Source organism: Lepus europaeus, chromosome 11 (genome assembly GCF_033115175.1).
Source record: "Lepus europaeus isolate LE1 chromosome 11, mLepTim1.pri, whole genome shotgun sequence".
In the NCBI taxonomy this organism is placed as follows: domain Eukaryota; kingdom Metazoa; phylum Chordata; class Mammalia; order Lagomorpha; family Leporidae; genus Lepus; species Lepus europaeus.
Window position 1 is genome coordinate 18174326 of NC_084837.1, and position 15752 is coordinate 18190077.

The 15752-nt window shown below is 40.0% G+C and overlaps 1 protein-coding gene across 2 annotated transcripts in view; it reads right to left on the bottom strand.

Moving 5' to 3' along the window:
* The window catches only part of KIAA0586 (KIAA0586 ortholog), a 120919-nt gene that overhangs the window by 84848 nt on the left and 20319 nt on the right, over positions 1 to 15752 (bottom strand). For both annotated transcript variants that reach the window (XM_062205043.1, XM_062205044.1), the window contains 8 exons: positions 13253 to 13406; positions 10996 to 11163; positions 8720 to 8837; positions 6380 to 6512; positions 5574 to 5791; positions 5097 to 5169; positions 3041 to 3271; positions 1955 to 2129 (listed from right to left, as the gene is read on the bottom strand). In XM_062205043.1, coding sequence (XP_062061027.1) covers positions 1955 to 2129; positions 3041 to 3271; positions 5097 to 5169; positions 5574 to 5791; positions 6380 to 6512; positions 8720 to 8837; positions 10996 to 11163; positions 13253 to 13406 — 1270 coding nt within the window. The remainder of the gene's footprint in view (positions 1 to 1954; positions 2130 to 3040; positions 3272 to 5096; positions 5170 to 5573; positions 5792 to 6379; positions 6513 to 8719; positions 8838 to 10995; positions 11164 to 13252; positions 13407 to 15752) is intronic.

A 15752-nucleotide genomic window follows, 5' to 3' on the forward strand; every position in this document is an offset into this window, starting at 1 on the left:
GATAGAATTCTCTCTCTCTCTCTTCTCTCCTCTCTCCCCTTCCCCCTCTCTCCTCTCTCTCTCTCTCTTTCTGCCTTGCCATCCCTTTCTGTGTAACTCCGAGTTTCAAGTGAACAAATAAATCTTTAAAAAAAAAAGATTCATTTATTTATTTGAAAGACAGAGTTACAGAAAGCGAGAGAGGGGTCTTCCATCCATTGGTTCCTTCCCCATATGGCCACAATGTCAGGAGCTGGGCCAGGCCAAAACCAGGAGCTTCTTCCAGGTCTCCCACATAGGAGTGGGGTCCCAAGGATCTAGGTCATCCTCTGCTGCTCTCTCAGGCACATCAGCAGGGAGCTGGATTGGAAATGAAGCAGCAGGGACTCAAACAGTAGTCCATATAGGACACTGGTGCTGCAGGTGGCAGCTTTACCCGATACACCACAGCATCGGCCCCAAATGGAAGCATTTTAAAACTTCAATTTGGGGCCAGCCTTTGTGGTACAGTTAGCTTTGCCACCTAGAATGATAGCATCCCATACTGGATCACCCATTGAAGTCCCAGCTGCTCTACTTCTGATCCAGCTCTGTGCTAATGTGCCTGGAAAAGCAGTAGATGACCCAAGTACATTTTTTTAATCTTTGCTATCAAAAGCTCTTTGAAGACAAACAAAACAGTGAAGTGGGCAGGGGCGGGGAACATTAGGCCTATGTGCCACATAAGGCCCACAAAATCATTTGGTCTGGCCCTGCCAAGGCGACTGCAGGGCAGGACTCAAAATTCAGTAATTTTTAAGTTGATAATTTTGTACAGCCCATGAATGATGTAATACATATACAAATGGCCCTTGGCAGGAAAGACCTCCCCACCCCTGCTACAACAGTAGATGGCATATAGCTGATCTTTTTGTTCTTAACAATAGGATGGACCAAAGTCTTCGAGGAAATGTCTACTCTTCCTAGATAATAATTATGATTAATCAAGAATCATTATCTCCCAAATAAGAATTTTATGATGCTTTATCTGAAGATACCATTTAATCCTAAATTACTTCCAATTTATTCCTATCTTGTATCTTAATCTTTAAATTATGGTCTTTTTTTTAAGATTTATTTATTTATTTGAAAAGCAGAGTTAGCGAGACAGAGAGAAGGAGAGACAGAGAGAGAGAGATCTTCCATCCACTGGTTCACTCCCCAAATGGCTTCAATGGCTGGGGCTGGGCTAAGCCAAAGCCAGGAGCTTCTTCGAGGTCTCCCACATGGGTACAGGGGCCCAAGGACTTGGCTCATCCTCTGCTGCTCTCCTGGGCACAATAGCAGGGAGCTGGATCAGAAGTAGAGCAGCTGGGTATCAAACTGGTACCCATATGGGATGGTAACAATGCAGACAGTGGCTTAACCCACTATGCCACAACACTAGCCCCTAAATTCTGGTCTATTTCTTTTTTTTTTTTTTTAAGATTTATTTATTTCTTCAAAAGTCAGAGTTACACAAAGAGAGGAGAGGCAGAGAGAAAGAGAAAAAGAGAGAAAGAGAAAGTTCTTCCATCCAATGGTTCACTCCCCAGATGGCCGCAATGGCCGGAGCTGCGCCGATCCAAAGCCAGGAGCCAGGAGCTTCTTCCGGATCTCCCATGCGGGTGTAGGGGGCCAAGGACTTGGGCCATCTTCTACTGCTTTCCCAGGCCACAGCAGAGAGCTGGATTGGAAGAGAGCAGCCGGGTCTCGAACCAGCGCCCATATGGGATGCCGGCGCTTCAGGCCACAGCATTAACCCACTGCGCCACAGCACTGGCCCCTGGTCTATTTTTTCTTACCTCCCCTAGAAGGAATCATTCTTCCATCCCTAAACATTATATAATTTGAACTGTTTTTCTAACTAATAAATAAAAAGCAAACAAAAGGAAATTTTCATATGAAACTGATACCATAAAAAATGAGGTTGAACACAAAAAATAAAGTTCTTTACCTTTAACTCGTTCTACTACTCTTGGTCTCTGTGGCTTGGATTTAGGAGATGGAGAACTAAATCTGAGATACGGTCCTTTTTTAAGAGTGCTGCGATGACCCTGGTAAATTGGCTTTCCATAAACTTGTAACATGTAATCCTCATCTTGTATCACTGCGGTTGCTTTCAAAACCCCCTGTATACACAAAGTTCCTCAATTCACCACCAAATATTGATCTCATTTTTCTAAAGTCATCAAACAGTTATCTAATTTTTCTAAAGCCTCCCGTTGCTAGCTTAAGTACAATGATAATTACCAGGTTAGAAAAATCCTCTGTCTTATACAGTCTTTAAATTCTGGATATAATCTTCAAACATTAGTTCATTAAATTTAAATATAAAAATCATTCACCTAAGAACCATGAAGGGTCTTGCATTACTAAGCATATTTAATACAAAAAAGGTAATGCTTAAAAACATTTTATATATTTCTTATATTCAAGTAAAATAAAAATCAATAAACCTAATCTTTATATGACTTTACACATTCCTGACCCCACCTAAAACCATAATCTAAATACCACCAAAAGGCAGCATTTATTGAGCATCAACTAAGTGCCAAGCACTCAATTAGATGCTTTACTAATCTGCTCAATGTTTGGAATTAAGAAAGTTAGCTTAACTAGAGCAGTCAAAAAAATCCCCTTCATGGCATCCAGTACCATGCCTTGCACTCACTAGGCAGTAAACATGCATTTGTTAACCTGATAAAGATCATGTATGCATGATATGTATGTATATATTTTAAAAGGAACACACTTTTGAGTACCATGAACTAGAAAATATAGTTTTTAGACTGGATGATCACTAGATAAACCTGCTGTAAATATAAAAATAGGTTTCTAAATGTGAGATCTCAGATGGAAGAAACAATGGATTTTGTGTAGTGCTTTGCATAGTCTGGATCCCAAACTCTAAATATCAGTAGTGTAGATAGTTGACATTGGTATAGTCCTTCATATTTTTAAGGCATCTTCATTTATATATTAAAGAAAATGATCAATTACAATGCAAATTTTTTGTCACAAAACCAGATCAGGATCTTACTTCTTTTCTCTCTTTTTTCTGTAAACTCGAGGCGGGGGTGTTCCTCACTGGTAGAGTTCTAAAATGCTCCTCTACTTGTTTGTGAGAATATTTTCTTGGAATTGCAGATTTGTTTACAGTTTTGTCTTGTGTGTTGGCTTTAATATCTTTACTCATATTCTGAGCTTTCTTGTTCCTTTGAATCTTCTGATCAAATCTTTTTTGTTCATAATCTTTTCTTGTCAGCTCATCCTTAACATAAATAAAATTAAAACTACTTAAAATCCATGAAAAAATAATGCTGTCATACCACAAACTCTTATAATTTATTTTTGCTCTTATATAAACATAGTTAGCAATTTTAAAGACTTTAAAGACTACTGGCTTATATATGAATAAAAATTTTCTAGAAGAATAAAAGACTGATATCTTAAGGATCAGGGTAAAAGAGGAACAGGGGTAGGAGGGTACATCTTTGCTTGTAATGATAAACCATTTTATAATGTTGATGCTTGAACCATTAAAAATAAATGAGGGGCCAACACTGTGGCACAGTAGGTTAAACCTCCGCCAGCAGTGCCGGCATCCCATATGAGTGGCAGTTCAAGTTCCGGCTGCTCCAATTCCCATCCAGCTCTCTGCTATGGCCTGGGAAAGCAGTGGAAGATGGCCCAAGTCCTTGGGCCCCTGCACCGTGTGTGAGACCCTAAAGAGGCTTCTGGCTCCTGGCTTCAGATCGGTACAGCTCTGGCCATTGCAGCCATTTTGGGAGTGAACCAGCGGATGGAGGACCTTTCTCCCTGTGTCTCCCTCTCACTGTCTGTAACTCTATCTCTCAAATAAATAAAACTTTTAAAAAATGTTTAATTAAAAAAATAAATGAAAAAATAAGTTTCCCAAAAAAGGCAAACATTTATAAATTAAATGATTTGAAGATTTAAACACACGATTTCATATGGAATTCAGAGTAACAGAAGGACATACCCAGACTCTGAATCTTCTGACTCTTACTTCATCGTACTACAGCTTTGTTTCTGGTGCATTGCATAACAGCGGAAACAAATTCTTCATTACTATATTAAGAGATATATTCTTAAGCAGCAAAGTTTGAAAACATATTTCTGTGTTTACCTTGAGTAAGTACGCAAGCACATTTTAAAGTTCAGGGGGAACTTTCTGCTCTCCCAAATATATACCCTTTAAGAATTTCCTTTAAATTACTAAACCTTTGAAAAAAGCTAGCTCCAGAATCTTGTACCACTGATGTCCAAAGACATACCATGTCCTTTGTGGATGTGAGAAAGAGGCTGCAAATTCAGTACCCATGGTAATCTAGTAGGGGTTTTCCCCTTTAAATAAGCATTACTGGTGTTCTCACTTTGGTGAACCAAGGCTTCTCAATCTGCTGGGTTATTTCTTTTTAAGATTTATTTATTTATTTTGAAAGTCAGAGTTACATAAAGAGGAAGAGACAGAGAAAGAGAGAGATATTACATCTCCTGGTTCACTCCCCAGATGACTGCAATGGCCATGGCTGGGTCAGGCTGAAAGCAGGAGCCAGGAGCCCTATCTGGGTCTCCCACGTGGGTGGTAGGGGCCCAAACACTTGAACCATTTTTTGCTGCTTTTCCCAGACCACTAGGCAAGAAGCTGGATCGAAATGGAGCAGCCAGGACATGAACCACGGTCCACATGAGATGTCAGTATCTCAAGCAGTGGTGTTATCTACTATACCATAATGCAGGTCCCCCAAAATCTGCTATCTTGGAATATCTTGGCAACTATAATTCTTTTCTTGTCTAAATATTATGGCTGAATTTTCTTCCAAATTACTCATATTTTAGCTATTATGCAACAGCTTGCCAGATAAGACCCACAGTATAATTTATCAGATAAAGAAAGTACTTATTAAAATCAAATTTATCATAAGTAAATATAAAGTGACAGAGTGAAATTAAGAACTATAAGTGGACTTATATATAAGGAATATTTGGAGAGCAAGAGTGATACTTATAAATTGGAATCAATGCTATCATCTGAATCCTCACTTAATTTTCAGTTTTTTTCAAAGCCATACCTGAATTTCTGCAGAGATAGTTTTAATCCACTCATCTACTGTCTTCTTAATCCTAATCTTCTCTGATATTTCCCTACAAAACAGAGAAAGTGTTCTTAAATTGGCATTTCATATCCTGATAACAGAGTCTTGATTGGCTCTAACTCTTATTTAGTTTTGAATTTATAAAATATGCTTCATCTGAAAAGGAAAAACCAAAGTCATTAGTTTTCAGCAACTATATGAAAGATAAGTCTTTTAAAAGAACCACAGATGTGTACCAAAAAGAGAAAAAAAAAATTTCCATTGGAAAAATTGGTACCACCAAATATATATCCAAATTCCAATTTTATAATGTTTCACATTTTCAAAACCAATAAATAACATTTTCTAAATATTGAAATACTTTAAGTAAGGTGAAAGAGTTAGTAAAAAAAATTTGTTTAAAGCAAAGTGGGAGCTTCATAAATTATGTGGGGATGTCACCATCCTGCTTACCTATCTGTAGACAAAGCACTGATGAAGGAATACATGGCAGCTCCATCCTTTGCACGGATAATAGCTTCCAAGTTTTCTTCCAGCACCTTTTTATTGTTTTGTACTCCTCTCAAAATCTTCTCGGCATCCTTCAAAACAGATCTTGTTGTGCTGGCTGTTTGAAGCTTGACTGAATTCTGTGGGAGATCAGCAAGCCTCAGCATCAGAGAGTCTTTTGCCTTAAAAGAAAAACAGACAAAAAGTTATCACACAAAGTTGACATTGATTATTTTAATCTAATCGAGAGCAATTACTGTTATTGCTATCCTTGCGGCCCTATTCTATGTCAATAAATTCCAAGAACTCAATTTGTCAAACTGAAGAGTGACAAAAGAATACTTGTCAATTATAGATTTATTTGTCTGTTTGCATTTAGAAGTACTAACAAGAGTGTTAAATAAAATAGAGATAGGAGGTCCATAGCAGTGCTATATAACCCAGTGGCCAGTGAAAGATCTGCTGGAGAAAGCTAAAATCAAGTAAGAGAAAGTTGGCTCTATGTGGGACAGAGCCTGTAGATCAGACAAACAAGAACCATTTACACACCCTTTCTTCTTCTCCAGAAGCAGCTGGAAGCCACAGAGGGCCACGTGACTCAGTCCTTGCCAAGCAGTGCTAAATAGAGGCCCCTTGGGCAGGGTTCTGAGCAAGTGGCTGAAGTGTCTCTTTCACTGCTTTATCTCCACACTTCCTCTTGATGTCTGTCTTCATAACTTAATTCCTTCATAATTTTCACCTTTACACACCATCAATTTTTAACACCGTACCTGGAGCATGCTGTCTGTATCTTTCTTCTTTTGGCCAAGATCAGGAAGAGTGCCTTCAGACTTCTGCGCAGTCACTTCAGCTGTTCCTAGCTCTTCATAGGAAGGAAATCTTTGAGAAGGCTGAGTTTCAAAGCTACAGAAGATTAAAAAAAAAATTTCTATTATCATAAATTTAAAAAGCATATGACTACATAAATTTTTAAACATTCTATTTGAAAGGTAGCTATATATTACTAAATAGTATCCCATTAAGCAGTTATGTAATGAACATACTAAGCAGAAAATCATAAGACAAAATTAAACTGACAGAAAGGTATAGGGACAGAAGGGAAAAAAGAAAAAGGTTTTTCCTTCAATGCATTAACATTCAGAAGTGTTTCCAAATCAGTGGGACAAAGCCATTCTGCCATAAAAGTGAGAATACAACCAAAATCATTAAATTTTTTCAGAACTCTGAAAATTAAAAAAAAAAAAAAGCTTGCAACAAGTCATATTTATTTAAGAAAAATACCCAACTCCCAGTAAGAAGAGTAAGCTTTATAGCAGTTTTAAATTTGCCCCAAGCTCAGGCCCCTCTCCCTAAATCTGTGGTAGCTTTAAAAACCAACAGCCTTGCAGCTCCAGCGCCAGGAGTAAAGCTGCTGCCTGCAGCACCGGCATCCCATATAGGCCTGGCTGCTCCACTTCTGATCCAGCTCCACGCTAACGTGCCTGGGAAAGCTGTACAAGATGGCCCAAGAGCTTGGAACTCTACACCCACATAGGAGACCCAGAAAAAGCTCTGGGTCCTGGCTTCAGACCAGCCCAGCTCTGGCCATTGTGGCCATTTGGTGAGCGAACCAGCAGACAAAAGCACTCTCATGCTCTCTCTTTCGCTCTCTCTCTCTCTCTCTCTGTAACTCTGCCTTTCAAATAAATAAATCATTAAAACCAAAAAGTCTCATAAAAAAAGAAAAAGATACTAAACAAATCAGTTCAGAAACTTAAAGGAAAGTCTAAGAACAAAGTCTTGCCAAATAAAGAATGACCAGTAACGAGAGGGAGGTTGGGGCTGGCGCCGTGGCTCACTTGGTTAATCCTCCACCTGCGGCGCCAGCATTCCATATGGGCACTGGGTTCTAGTCCCGGTTGCTCCTCTTCCAGTCCAGCTCTCTGCTGTGGCACAGGAAGGCAGTGGAGGATGGCCCAAGTGCTTGGGCCCCTGCACCTGCATCAGAGACCAGGAAGAAGTACCTGGCTCCTGGCTTTGGATCGGCGTAGCTCCGTCCGTAGCAGCCACTTAGGGGGTGAACCAACAGAAGACCTTTCTCTCTGTTTCTCTCTCTCACTGTCTAACTCTATCTGTCAAATAAAAAAAAAAAAAAAAAAGAGAGGGAGGAAGAGAGGAGGAGGAGGTGGAGGAGGAGAAGTCATATAGCACAATGGCAGAGATAAATCCTACCTCATTAGTAGTTATATTAAATGAAAATAACATTGTACAATCTCTCCATATAAAATTACTAAAAATGTAGCTCTTAGTTTTTATTACTGTAGTTTTCATTAGATTGAAGATAAGTATGATTATTACAGCCAGATTTACTTGGTTTTTCAAAAAGTTTTTATTGTGTAGGCAGACATCGTTGTGCAGCAGGTTACGCCAGCACTTGTAAGGTCCACATTCCATAATGGAGGGCCTGGGATCGAGTCCCACTTCTGCTTCCGATCCAGCTTCCTGCTAATGCACCTTGGAGGCAGCAGATGATAGCCCAAGTAATTGATACACTCCACCCACATGGTAGAGCAGGGTGGAGCTCCTGGTTCCTGGCTTTGACTTGGCCCAGTCCCTGCTGTTGTGGCTGTTTTGGAAGGGAACCAACAGGGGAGATCAATAGCTCTCTCTCTCTCTTTCCCTCCTTCCCTCTGCCTCCCTCTCCCTCTCTCTCTCTCTCTCTGTCTCTCTCTCCCTTTCAAAGAAATAAAAGAGCACCTAAAAAAGCTTATGTAAGAGTTCAAACATACAGAAAAGTGAAGAAAACAAAACAATGAATCTCCATATACCCATTATTTAATTACAACAATTATTAACCCATGGCTATCCTCCTTTCTTCTATATTCCCAACCTACTTCTCCGCACCCTGCATCAAATTATTTTAGAAGCAAATTCTAGTTATTTCATCAGTACCCTGATAAAATTAGATACTTACTACATGACTATATTATAGAAAAATGAGAAGATATATTAGTTTCATCTACTAAATCTTTGACAATTTTTTAAAAAGCAATGCTGTAATTTATTAAAATCTTAAAGAAATTTTCAAAGTTCCTTTCAATTTAGCTTTCACTACAATCTCTTGTTTTTACCTGTTTTTCTCAGGATTCCATCCCATTTTTGACACAGTTAGTGATGTTAAATCTGATTCACTTTTTCTTGTCAAAGAATCATTATTATTCAAAATTTGTTCCAAGAGTCTTACTTTATCTACAATAAAGAAATACAGGATCAAATACCAATTCATTTCTTTTATATAATATCTCATATATATTTGTAAACTGGTCTAAATTAGTTTCTTATGACACTCAACTCACTGTACAATTGCTATGGTTTGAATGCATCCCCCAAATTTAAGTGTTAGAAACTCAGTCTCCCAACTCATATGTTAATGGTACTGGTGAGGCAGAACCTGTGGGAGTTTATTGGGTCATGAAGGCTTGACCCTCACAAATGGTTAACCCATGGATCAATGGGTCACTGAAGGAGTGGCCTTGTTATGTCAGTGAAAGAAGTTGGTGCTGTAGTGTAGTAGGTTAAGGGTCAGCCTGTGGTGCTGGCATCCCACATGGGCACCAGTTCATATCTCAGCTGCTCCTCTTCCGATCCAGCTCTCTGCTATGGTCTGGAAAAGCAGTAGAAGATGGCTCAAATGCTTCGGATCCTGCACCCTTAACAGAGACCCCAAGAAGTTCCTGGTTCCTGGCTTCGGCCTGGCCCAGCTCTGGCCGTTGTAGCCATTTGGGGAGTGAATCAGCAGATGGAAGACCTTTCTCTCTGTCTCTCCCTCTGTCTGTAACTCTACCTCTCAACTAAATAAATAAAATCGTAAAAACATAAAAAATAAATTTAAAAAGTTTTAAAAAAGGACTCAACTCTGCTGTTTAAAAAAAAAAAAAAAAAAAAGTGACCTCTTGGGCCAGCACTGTGCACAGCATGATAAGCCACCTTCTGCAGGCTGCAGTGCTGGAATCCCGTACAGACTCCAGTTCGAGTCTTGGCTGCTCCACTTCTGATCCAGCTCCCTGTTAATGCACCTGAGAAGGCAGCGGAAGATGCCCAAATGCTTGGGAGCCTGCCTGCAATCACGAGGCTGGAAGAAGTTCCTGGCTCCTGGCTTTGGCCCAACCCAACCCCCGCTGTTGTGGCAATTTGGGGGGTGAACCAAAGGATGTAAAATCTCTCTCCTCTGTAACTCTGACTTTCAAATAAATAAATCTTTTTTTTTTTTTCTTTAAGTGAGCTCTCAGGCTAGCTTGCTTGGCTTTGTCATGAGATGCCCTCCATCATGTGTGATGACTCAGCAAAAAAGGCCCTCACCAGATGCCAAGCAGATGCCTGCACTGTGCTCTTGACCTTCCAGAGCAGTGGGTTAAACCCTTTTTCTCTATAAATAACCCAGTTTGTGGCACTGTGTCCTAGCAACAGAAAACGAACTAAGATAACAATTTAAGCTATAAATATGCTCACCACATAAAATCAAATACTTATAGCACATAAAAATTATATAGGTCACAGTTTAAATTATAAATCCTGAACTTATCTCCATCACAGACAGAAGGAATTTCAGTGAGAGGTTCCATAATCACAAAGCCCAGTGACTGGACTGTTTGCATAATTAGTGAAAAGGAGACCTGCTTCTTCATAGCAACGACCTGCTTCTTCATAGCAACAACTCGCCTTCCCCTTAGCCCTGTTTTTAGTGAGACTACGTAAAAACTTTTTGTAAGATTGATTTCTTTATTAAAGATTGTATTATTTAATAAATTCCTCAGAACTCTCTGAATGTGCCTGAGACAAAACTTAAATGCATGTCAATGATTCCAAGATCAGAAGGCTATAGTTTCATTTTCTGCTATTATGACTACAAGGGTTTGTGGCACATTATTATTTCAAGTCACTTAGGAAAGTCCTTGTTATCTATTAAAAAGTTCCTATATATTAGCAAGTGTACACGCTTGATAAGTGTACATGGTGATAAATGTGAAATTTCTGTGTTTCATTACTGAATTCATACCTAAAAACAATACAAGGAAACATGATCTAAAAATGATTAGCCTTACTTTTAGCAAAGCACTATTTTTAATTATTAATAACAAAATTGTATATTAAAGGTTTAAATAACACCCATAGGAGATGGCCAGGATAATTATAAAGGTATACCTTCAACTCCTTCTACAAATAATCTAAAGAAGCTTGATTTGCCCAGTAACTACCACTCAAAAGAAAACATTAAAAATAGGAATTCCACTTCAGTAAGTATTAGACACACAGAGAATTAGAAATTATGAGAAAAGAAATATCATAATAATTTACTAATTCAAGAGGACTAGTAAAAGGTAGAGGGCAGTTAGAATTTCTCTCTTACTTCTTTGACCCAACATGTCCATATTTTCTTTTTCTTCCGTAGGATTTTCCCTCTTTGATATTTCATCATTCCTTGAAACAGGTACAGGAGCAAACCTGCGAGGTGCTGGGGTCTCTAAAGGAGATTTCTGTTTATCAAAATCCAAATCTTCAATTTCTCTTAAAGGTGCTTTAATGGCAAACAAAGAAAATAATAAATTTTATTTAAAGTTTTTTTTAATTGTAGATATCCTGCTTCTTCATACGTTAAAAAATGAAACCAAATTATATGACACACAAATTACTAACAAGTTTATGGAAATAAGTTCATTCTCACTTGAAATATAAAGAAATGAAGACTATAAACACTGTACATTTACAGCTGGTAATGCTTCAACATGAGAAAAATATTATTTAAGTTGTGATAAAAATGGCAGAGCCAGACTCCTCATGACAATGAAACTGATAAGCTGTGCTTTCTCTCTCTTTTCACAACTTAAAAAAAAACTGACTTGGATTACTTCACAACATTTTTGCAAGAACCACTTACTCACTGCAAAAAGTCAAGCACCTTACCCATGTTCTGCACTGAGGTGCAGCAGGCTAAGCTGCCACCTGAGATACTTACATTCCACACTGGAATGTTGGCTCAAGCACTGGTCCAACTCCCTATTAATGCACCTGAAAAAGCCATGGAGGGTGGCCATGGGAGATTCAGATAGAGTCCCAGGCTACTGGCTTCAGTCTAGCCCAGCCCTAGTTGTTGCAGCCACTGGGGACTGAATCAGCAGATGAAAGATTGATTTTTCTCTCTCTCTCAATCCCTTTCTCTTTGCCTTTCAAATAAATAATATTTTTAAGAAGGGTATTTAATGACTTTAATAAAACCATGTTATAAATCAAATGTTACAAATATTGCTCTACATGGATTTCTAGTCCATTATTCAAATATCAATAATTGGGAAGCATTTATTTAAGAAGTAAGCTATGTATTTTTAATTACAAATAGTTTTAAATTCTATTAAGATACACAGAGTTGCATTAGTAACTCTGAAAATATTCAAAAATACAATGGTCCCCACTTTCCAGAGCCTACTTTCCAAGGCCCCTGGGGATGCCTAAAACCATAGACAGTCCCAAACTCTACATACACTATGTTTTTTCCCTATACAGACCAAGGATATTAAAAAAGTTCATAGGAACTGCTATTATAAAAAAACAAGCATGGAGTTAAATTTTTTGCAACAAAATAAACTCATTTTTTAATTCCCATTTTCCACAGATTCAGGAACACAGTGATAATTCCCACACTACCTTCCCTCCTGCCCACATTCCCATCCTTCTTCCTCCTCCCTCTCCTATTCACATTCTTAATTTTACAAAGAACTCTTTTCAGTTAACTTTATACTCATAAGATTAACTCTTTATTAAGTAGAGTTTGACAAATAATATGAAGAAAACAATATTGTTCCTCAACAGTCGAGACAAGCTGTAAACAATCATCAACTCTCAAAACGTCAAGCTCACTCCTACAGATTACCTTACAAAAGAGAGTTTTAGGGGTGGGCATCTGGCACAGCAATTAATACACTGCTTCAGATGCCAGCATCCCATACTGGAGGACCGAGACTCAGGTCCTGGCCCTGCTTCCTACTGCAGCTTCTTGCTGATGTGCACCCTGGGAAGTGGGAGGTGATGGCGCAGGTACAATGTACAGTACAGCAGGGAGGCTGAGCACAGACGGGTGATGCTCATGCTGGGCAGGACTGAGGAAGATGGCACGAGGTTTTGTCACGTTACTCAGAATGGCACACAACTCAAAACTCATGAATTGTTTATTTTCCATAGAATACTTCACAATCATGGAAGACCATGGGTAACTGAACCGCAGAGAAATGGGAATTATTGTAATTTATTACAGTACTCTGGTTTCTCTCCTGACAGAATCATGAAAGACAGTAAATATCCAGTTTTTTAGACAAATGAAGAACTGATTTATCATAAGCACTCCAAATACCAGATAGATAATATTTTTCCTAAATTTGTAAGTATTCCTGATAATTTATGAAGGTTATTAATTAAAACCATAGATTGGGACATGGTCTTTATTCGAAAAAGTGTCAAAACACCTAAAAAACTATTTTTCCTATAGAAAAAGACTATAAATTTTTTTTAGGAAACAAAGGCTCCTACCACTTAGTAAATAAGTGTTCAGCTTACAGAGCACAAAGACAATTCACAGCTGACATTTTTATTCATAGTAAGATTCACGCTTTTACCTTGTTTGGAAGCAAATGTGCTGTGTGAGGACAGATTCCTGCCCCCAAGGTCAGGATGCTCTGCTCTTACAGGACACTTTTCCATTGCTCTGGAAGCAGGCATGTCAACAGGCTGGAAACTACTAGTCCTGAGTGCAGCACTAATAAAATGAGTCTAGAAGACATAAAGTTGTTTTATTAATTTCAAGTACCATTTGAAAGAGATGATAAAAGAGATTTATTAGCGGACTTGAAAACAATTTACTACATCCGATAAAAAAAATGAAAGCAAAGAAGGGGGAGTCTTCAAAAAGTTCAAAGAAAATGTGTATTATAAAAAAATGCCTACATTTCAAAACTTTTTAAAGATTTATTTATTTATTTTTGAAAGACATCGTGATAGAGGGAGAAGCGGAAACATCTTCCATACACTGGTGCACTCCCCAAAATGGCTGCCACAGCCAGGGCTGGGCCAGGGTAAAGCTAGGCACCGAGAACCCCAACCGAGTTACACCATAACTATCCACTGCACCAGTAGTAGCAGAGCTGCCATTGGAAGGATGTAGTAACACAAAGAACTGGCTTCAGCTGACTCTGCCATTTGAGTTTAACCATATTCCTTAAACCATTCTAAACCATCCTTCCAACCCCAGAGATGGCAAAGGGGCTGCAACAATAGATGGAGAGAGGGCCGGCGCCGCGGCTCAAGAGGCTAATCCTCCGCCTTGCAGCGCTGGCACACCGGGTTCTAGTCCCTGTCTGGGTGCTGGATTCTGTCCCGGTTGCCCCTCTTCCAGGCCAGCTCTCTGCTATGGCCCGGGAGTGCAGTGGAGGATGGCCCAAGTGCTTGGGCCCTGCACCCGCATGGGAGACCAGGAGAAGCACCTGGCTCCTGCCATCGAATCAGCACGGTGCGCCGGCTGCAGCGTGCCGGCCGCAACAGCCATTGGAGGGTGAACCAACGGCAAAGGAAGACCTTTCTCTCTGTCTCTCTCTCTCACTGTCCACTCTGCCTGTCAAAAAAAAAAAAAAAAAAAAAAAAAAAAGATGGAGAGAGGAACAGGAAGGAGGGGTCCTAGCCCTGAGTTTCGAAAATTTAAACTTCAACCAGAAAACTTAAAACCAAAACATCTCAGTAGGTTAATCCTCCACCTGAGGTGCTGGCATCCCATATGGGCCCCGTTCTAGTTCCAGTTGCTCCTCTTCCAATCCAGCTCTCTGCTATGGCCTGGGAAAGCAGTACAAGATGGCCCAAGTCCTTGGGCCCCTGCACCCATGTAGGAGACCTGGAATAAGCTTTTGGCTCCTGGCTTCAGATCAGCACAGCTCCAGCCACTGTGGCCAGCTAGGGAGCGAACCAGCGGACGGAAGACCTTTCTCTCTGTCCCACCCTCTCACTATCTGTAATTCTACCTCTCAAATAAATAAATAAAATCTTTAAAAAAAAATCTCATTTTTTATATCCTGGATGGTAAGATTAGTTTGAAGTAATGGTTTGAAAGCCATTGATAGTACACACTCTAACATAATAGCTATGCTTAGCAGCAATAATAATGCACACATTTCTGTATAAATGGGAGCTACCATGACAACGGTTTTCAGCACTGTATCAAAAAACCTGAAGTATGTAACTTAACTAAGAAAAACAATTTCTTTTTTTAAATTTTGTTTAAGGTATACAAATGTCATGTATTTCCTATCTATAGATTCAGGAACACAGTGATACTTCCCACACTACCTTCCCTCCCGCCCACGCTCCCATCCTTCCTCCTCCTCCTCCCTCTCCTATTCCCATTCTTAATTGTTACAAAGAGCTATTCTTTTTTTTTTTTTTTTTTGACAGGCAGAGTTAGATAGTGAGAGAGACAGAGAGAAAGGTCTTCCTTCCATTGGTTCACCCCCCCAAATGGCTGCTACGGCCGGCGCTGCGCCAATCCGAAGCCAGGAGCCAGGTGCTTCCTCCTGGTCTCCCATGGGGTGCAGGGCCCAAGCACTTGGGCCATCCTCCACTGCCCTCCCGAGCCACAGCAGAGAGCTGGACTGGAAGAGGGACAACCAGGACTAGGACCCGGGGCCCCAACTAGGACCAGAACCCGGGTGCTAGCACCGCAGGTGGAGAATTAGCCAAGTGAGCCATGGCGCCGGCCCAAAGAGCTATTCTCAGTTAACGTTATACTCGTAAGATTAACCCTTTACTAAGTAAAGAGTTCAACAAACAGGATAAGGAAAAAACAATGTTCCTCAACAGTCTAGAAAAGCTGTAAACAATCATCAACTCTCAAAATGTCAAGCTCACTCACACAGACTGCCTTCCAAAAGAGTTTTAGGGGTGGGCATTTGGCACTGCTGCAGATGCCAGCATCCCATACTGGAAGACCTGGGCTCAGGTCCTGGCCTGCTTCCTACTGCAGCTTCTTGCTGAAGGTACCCTGGGGAGTGGGAGGTGATGGCTCAGGTACACAGGTCCCTGACACCCATGCTGGAGACCCAGATGGATTTCAGTCTCTGGGCCGAGGCCCAG